This window comes from Heptranchias perlo, chromosome 13 (assembly GCF_035084215.1).
Source record: "Heptranchias perlo isolate sHepPer1 chromosome 13, sHepPer1.hap1, whole genome shotgun sequence".
Taxonomy (NCBI): Eukaryota; Metazoa; Chordata; class Chondrichthyes; order Hexanchiformes; family Hexanchidae; genus Heptranchias; species Heptranchias perlo.
In genome coordinates, this window is record NC_090337.1 from 26,683,194 (window position 1) to 26,690,303 (window position 7,110).

The window sequence follows — 7,110 nt, forward strand, 5'->3', positions numbered from 1 at the left end:
GCTTTTTTATAGTATAAAGACTTAACTAAATGCCTTGTAAACGACAGATACAATTTCAAGTTACATAGGAATTCTTCTGAGAGGCAGTTTTTTTACCTTATACATTGCAATCTATAAATACAAAATACTGTGAAAATTCCTAATGGTAAATCGTTTGCTCTCGATTATATCCCCCTCATATTTAAGATCCTTTATCAGATATAATTGCAACAAATAAGTTCATTTGCTAAATCGATATAGGATTAACTGCAATACATAAAATCGTACTACAGTCTTTGTTGATTCAAAAATCTGTAACTAGTGCGTTGTATCAGTCAGGTCGAACATCAGGCGCGTGTGTTTATTAAATTGTGAATCATTTGCAATTAAAGGCACTTTAACCAACTTGGGATCTGGAAGTTCCTGTCCGTCAACTTGTTATTCAGAAAAAGTCACATAGAGGGTTTATTACATAAAATCACGAAGTCTTCACACTTTTAATGAAAAAAGTAACGAAGTCCGTGTGCATAATCTCTTTGTTTTTATGAAAGATAATTTTGGAGAATTGTCGTTCAGTAGTAAATGGCTGTAAAGTCATGTTTGTTGCACAGCGCGACCACACTACGCTTAACAACGTTTTAATATTTGAGATTCTTTGAGCCGAAGAAAACGAAAACAAGCAGGAACACTTATGAAACTTTCTAAAGGTGCTTAGTGTAAGATGGTCAGAAGTAAGAATTGTCAATTTCAGAGCCTGTATTGAAATGCAGGTAGACAGACGGGCGCTATCCGCGTGTTTTCGAGCTAGAATTCAGGTTTAGAATATTACCGAATACAAAAACCAAGAAAATGATTACCGGCTAAATAAATTGGGCTGTCGAGCATTGTAATGCAGTTTATCAAAACAGAATGATTCCTATTTGACCCCTTGTCTCCCGACGCGATTTTGATTTCTAGAAGGAGCAATATATTAGCAGCTCCGGCATCGAACGAGGTGTTAAACTATCCATGTTTCCAGTTTAATTATAAATAAGACACTTCGGAAGTGACACTGATACACCTTTACCCATGGAGGCGCTGAAGATATTTGTGCCATTTATTGACGTGTTGGTACCACCACGGTTTTTATTTCGTGAAATTATATTTATCTTAAATTGATTGGCTGTGTGATGCAGACCCAGAATCTGGGTTGTCTTGTTGGATTTCCTTGTCATACTAAACTCACCCAAATCAGTTTGTTGAAAGTAAAACTCAACCGCTTTGTGAATTATACATGCCAGCGATTAGATGGGTTAGAACGTGTTCGCATTTTGTAGCAAAATGCAGTGAGGAGCTTATAACATTCTTCACAGATACAAATGTTTTGGCTTCATGAGGTGATCATCATTGAAATTGTTACAATAATATCATAGGTTTGAGGGGGCAGTGAAACTTTAACTAATAGTTGGGGGGGGGGGTCGCTGCAGCAAGAAACGCCACTTTAGCGAATGATTGTTATGCAAAGATGCGCGACAAAATAACTCACTTTTAATTAAAATTTATGGTAAGTACAAAATGGTGTATCTCTTGAACAGCCCAAGTAAAACTCTTGGATTAGCCATACTGATAGTTTTCAGATTCCCAAACCTCAATACAACTGAACTAAAATGAATCGTCCAGATTATGTCTTTTGCAACTGCAATGCGTTCCATTAAAATACGGTGACAGATTATGTCATTGTCAATTTGAGATTTTTAGTACCTTTGCTATAATTAAATTCAAACTAAAGTAGCATACTTGAATGGATGATTTGTGTCCCTTTTCTAAGCACGTGTAGTTTCTTTTTTTGTGACGGTTATTGGGAGTTATTCTGAAGAACGGAAAACAGCAGAGAGCGAAGTTGCAGTAATTTCCTCCAGGTTTCAAGTACCCTTGTACTCCTTGAATGAAATTATTTACCAGAGTTGGGTCTAAAAGCGTCTGTTGCCTCCCTGTTCCTTTAGACTTTCAATGCCACTTGTACGAACTGGAATCGTTAGTGCAGGTATTTGTCAGATAATGACCGAAAGACCCAACATTCCCGCTGAAATTGCTGGGCCCAGTAGAAAAATATATTGCTAAGTAATAAATGATTTCACAAGTGTGCAGTAAAAATTGTTTGGGACTGTGATCATTGGATTTATAATTGGTGTAAAAAAAACAATTCCTTGCATTTGCAATATGAAGTGTTTTTGTATGGACTACACAAACAAGTGCAGTTCACTTTTGAACTTTTACATAGTGGTAATTTTATTATTTAAAATTTCTAAACCACATTTTATTGTTAGCATTTTGGATAATTTATTGCTCAATTATTGTAATCGCTAAGTTCTCTTTACCAATTAACACTGAAACGCGTTTGATGTCATCAGTCTGGACTTTCGGGCAGAGCAGCAATACATACGTCTTTTTTTTAAATTTAGCCTTTATTATTACTTGCATTTTTTGTTAAATGTTGCACTGCCTACCCGGAATATTTGACAGAATCTCTTCAAATTACTTGTAAAAGAAAAGATCGTTGTGGCGAATCAATAAAGAATAGGCTATCCCCCGTCAGTTGAATGATGCCTGTATTATTTGACAAACAGGTACAACGTATTTTCCCTATTCCAATGAAAAGTTTACTGCTTCGGAAACAGCTGGTTAAAGACCACTGGCTTTAGATGATTTTTACTTAACAAAATTTAAATTTTTGGCGTTCTCAGTTGACATTTTGCAGAAATTGAGTTATCAAGGCGGCAATTATTTCATGGGGAGATAAAACGCTCAGAGCTTTAACTGTCAAATAGGCCTTTTCAAATTTTAATTACAAAATAAAATTAGTCTGCTCCCTCGGATGGGTTGTGAGTGGTTAAACAGTGCTTCCCAATACCGGTGGTCGTCAAACTCTGTGCTAATTAGCAATGATGAGAAATTCCAGTTAACAAGGACATTCTCCTACACTCTACTGGATCCCCGCTGTTCGCCTTCATTTCCATAAGAAGATTATAGTGGAGGGGACACACTCAAATGCAGATGCGAAGCGTTTTTAACAAGCATCATAATAGTCAGATGCTTGGCTAGTTCTCACCCAATTACCGCAAAGTTAAATCTCCATTTGCATCGAAAGACAAAATAAGAAATAGTTTTGTTGAATCCTCCCAATTTTTATCTTTAATTGCAAAAGTAGTTAAAAGAAATGTATTTCTGAATAAAAACTGGCCATATGCGAGTATATATATATATAAACTGTTATTCTAATTGCAAAATTACTTTGCATGTATCAGTTTTAGTAGTACATGCATCTGTATTCAGTCAGATCCACTGGGAATATTTTTATTTCAATTAGACTGTTTGTATATCACCATGCATCAGTTATCTATTTATTACCATTATCAATCAAACACTTCACACCCACACCCTCCTTCTTTTTTGAACGTTAATTATACGTAAGGTCGTAAAATAATGTTATCAACGAGCAAAGCATAAACAATAGCAGCAAGAAATTGATTTGAGCGCCCTTTCTATTGTTTGATTAATCATAATTCACTTACACCATAAATTAAATAATATGCACTTACTTTTGTTCTTTCTAGCCGAACAGAAGTCTAATTTAACTAGTCGCTTTGAAATAAATATGCAATGAATCAAAAATACAATTCGTTTAAAAGTATATACTTTTTAGCAGTTACCTAGTTCACAATACAGATCGATCACAACTCCGTAGCTTTGTATGATAAATGAGTTATTTTTTCTTGCTTAATAACGTTTTTCTAAAAGGCAGCGAGTAAATGTGGCATCTTTGAAGAGATGCTGCCAGCAGACGGCGATATTAACACACGCCAGCCACTGCGTGTAACTCCGAGGTTACCTCTGTTACAAAGGAAAGTCATTTGCAATATAAACGAATAATTTATTACTATTCTTATAGGTTGCAAATGTGTTACGGATGGAGATAACAAGATAACAAGATTTACAAATACGTTTGCATGTGGTGGTATTGCCATAATGTACAGCTGTTTACCAGTAAAAAAAACAAAATATGGACTTTGTGGCTATCGAATGTATTCTGATCAAATTACATACATTATTCTACTCAACCGAAAGATCAAGTCTCTGCTCCAAGCTGACAAGTTGAACTAACAAAACTAACCAACGAAAAAAGATATGCACAAAATGTATTTGACCGTTTTTTAAAGAAACAACTTCTTTCGCGGCTGATCGGAAAAATAGTGATCTTTCAAGTACCATAAACACTGAAATACCATTAGTCTTTCTTTTTATTTGTGTTCAAGTGCATTTTAGTGAAAAGATCCAAACAACGGTGTGGAAGTAAACTTATACCAGTCTTTGTTAGCTACAGTGTACTGACAACAAGAGGAACAAAACTACCTATTTGTAATGGACGTGCTAGTCTTTATATTGGCATTGATGTTTTCTCTATTCAAATTCCTACATTCGGACAAAGAAGGCTCGATTAAATTACAATCCATGTGTTAACAAAAATCAAGAAAACAAAGCATAAAATAAAAACAAAAAATGTACGATTGCGCGTTCTAAAACATGTGGATTCGTTCGAAGAACGTTTGCACTTTTTAAAATGTGAGTTATATTCTTGTTCTGACTCAAGAAATGGGTAACTTCAAGACGGAGTAAAGGAAAACTCGAAATACAGTATTATGGGCGACTGTTTAAGCATACTGTCCTTATCGATACGCTTTATTTAGAATTAGAATATCCAGCCATTGATTCATAGTTACTTGGGTCACAGATATGAAGGATTTATTTAGTTGTTTCAAGAATCAAAATTATTTATCTTATCCTTCCACCTAAAATTGTTCAAAATGTCTTGATTCAAACATTTAATGCGCAAAAATAGACTAAATATTTTAGTCATTTGTTTCAATCGCCGTTGATTTTGCTTTATACGACTAATATATAAATGAGAGGCGCTTATTCTGTGGTGATTTTCCCCCTCTTTCTCCTCCCTCCCCCCCCCCCTCTCTCTCTCTCTGTGAATACGGACCGATGCCGTTGCTAAGGGAACTTTTCAGGCTTGAATATAGGACGCGCCAGTTTGTTGAAAAAAAAAGCAAGCGGAGTTTGATTGGCATCTAGTGGAGCTGTCACTCAAACGCCGGCGGGGACAGACACCTGCAGCGGCGGCGCCATTTTCCGGGCTCTTGCTCCAAACAGCGCAGGTGACGGAAGGAGCTTGATGAGATGCGCGGGGCGCTCATTGGGCCGGGCGATTCCCCCTCCCCCCCCCCCCCCCCCTCTTTTTTTTGCGCGCTTGGGGCCCCACCCTTTGCCTCGCTGTGCCGCTGAGAGCCGCTCGGAGCCGCTCGGCTCCCGCCCCACTTTATGCAGATCGCACCGGCAACGCTGTCACTCTGGGGCAGCGCGCCCTTCTGATTGGCTCCACCAAACCCATTTATTGTCTGACAGCCCCCATCATATGGATGGTTGTCTATTAACTTGTTCAAAAAAGTATCAGGAGTTGTCAGGGTCTCCTCTCTTTCTCGCTACACTCGAAAGTGCCAGTTGTTGGTTCTATAAGTTGCAAGAGTAACGAAAATATTAACAAAATTCCACATTTGTTCCTTACTTTTGTTTCGGACTGAACGAGAAAAAAGTTTTTTTTTCACATAAAAACAAAAAGCTCTCAGCTATCAGGTTGAATGTACAACATGATGGAAACCGATCTCAAGCCACCCGCCCCTCAACAAACTTCGGGGGGAACGGGCAACTCTAATTCGGCGGGAAACAACGCGAAAAACAGTCCCGACAGGGTCAAGAGACCCATGAACGCTTTTATGGTGTGGTCTAGAGGACAGCGGCGGAAAATGGCCCAAGAAAACCCCAAAATGCACAACTCGGAGATCAGCAAAAGGCTCGGGGCGGAGTGGAAACTTTTATCCGAGGCCGAGAAGAGGCCGTTCATCGACGAAGCGAAGCGACTGCGAGCCTTGCACATGAAGGAGCACCCGGATTATAAATACCGGCCCCGGAGGAAAACCAAGACCCTGATGAAAAAGGACAAGTACACCCTGCCAGGCGGCCTGCTGGCGCCCGGCGCCAATGCCATGAACGCGGGGGTCGGGGTCGGCGTCGGCGCTGGAGTCAATCAGAGGATGGACGGTTACGCGCACATGAACGGCTGGACGAACGGGGGCTACAGCATGATGCAGGAGCAACTCGGCTACTCTCAGCACCAGGGCCTGAACGCTCACAACGTGGCCCAGATGCAGCAGATGCACCGCTATGATATGAGCGCGCTTCAGTACAACTCAATGACCAGCGCTCAGACCTACATGAACGGCTCGCCCACCTACAGCATGTCCCCAGCCTACACGCAGCAAAGCACAGGTATGGCTCTGGGATCAATGGGGTCGGTGGTTAAATCAGAGTCGAGCACAAGCCCCCCAGTCACTACTCACTCTCGGGGTCCACCGTGTCAGGGGGACCTACGGGACATGATTAGCATGTACCTGCCCGGAGCCGAGGTGCCCGAACCCACCGCTCAGAGTAGACTGCATATGCCCCAACATTACCAGAGCGCACCTGTCCCAGGGACGGGCATAAACGGCACACTTCCTCTAACACATATGTAAAACTGTAAACAAACAAAACTCAAAAATCGGACTTCTTTGGACTATTTTTGTACAGAATAATACATGCAGAAAGAACTTGTATAGAACCGAGGGCGGGGGGTGGGAGGGGGGGACTTAATAATTAAAACAATTATAGTCCTATGATTCCTTGGTAGAAACTTTGCAAAAAGTTTGCAAAAGTCTTTACCGGTAATATTTTAGAGCTAGTCTCGGTTAAGGAAAAAAAGTTTTATTATACATGCAACTTTTTTGTACAGTATTTATCAAGAGAAATGGCAATCAAAATGTCCACAGTTTGTAAACTGAGAAATTGCCAATTTTTATAACAGTTCGCAAGTGTAAGCTTCTGTACATTTGCTGTTGCTAACATAATGCAGAGAAGGAGGGGGAAAGAGTGGCTGGAAATTGGACATTTTAATTGTTTGGGTATTGTACGAAAGTGAAGCGATTGAGTCATCGATTTTACGAACTGTTGTGTGGAGTTTTCACGAAAACGGGCGAAATTTTAGATTGTACTAAA

At 39.6% G+C, this 7,110-nt stretch overlaps 1 protein-coding gene across 1 annotated transcript; it reads left to right on the forward strand.

The window, feature by feature from the left end:
* Positions 1-5,607: 5,607 nt before the first annotated feature.
* Positions 5,608-6,682, forward strand: sox2 (SRY-box transcription factor 2). The gene has a single exon (XM_067994632.1). The coding sequence runs from the start codon at positions 5,658-5,660 to the stop codon at positions 6,588-6,590; it is 933 nt and encodes a 310-aa protein (XP_067850733.1). The 5' UTR covers positions 5,608-5,657; the 3' UTR covers positions 6,591-6,682.
* Positions 6,683-7,110: the final 428 nt, after the last annotated feature.

What these genes read in the sequence shown, in the direction of transcription:
- sox2 (XM_067994632.1), top strand. Translation starts at nt 5,658, where the DNA reads ATGTACAACATGATGGAAACCGATCTCAAGCCACCCGCCCCTCAACAA.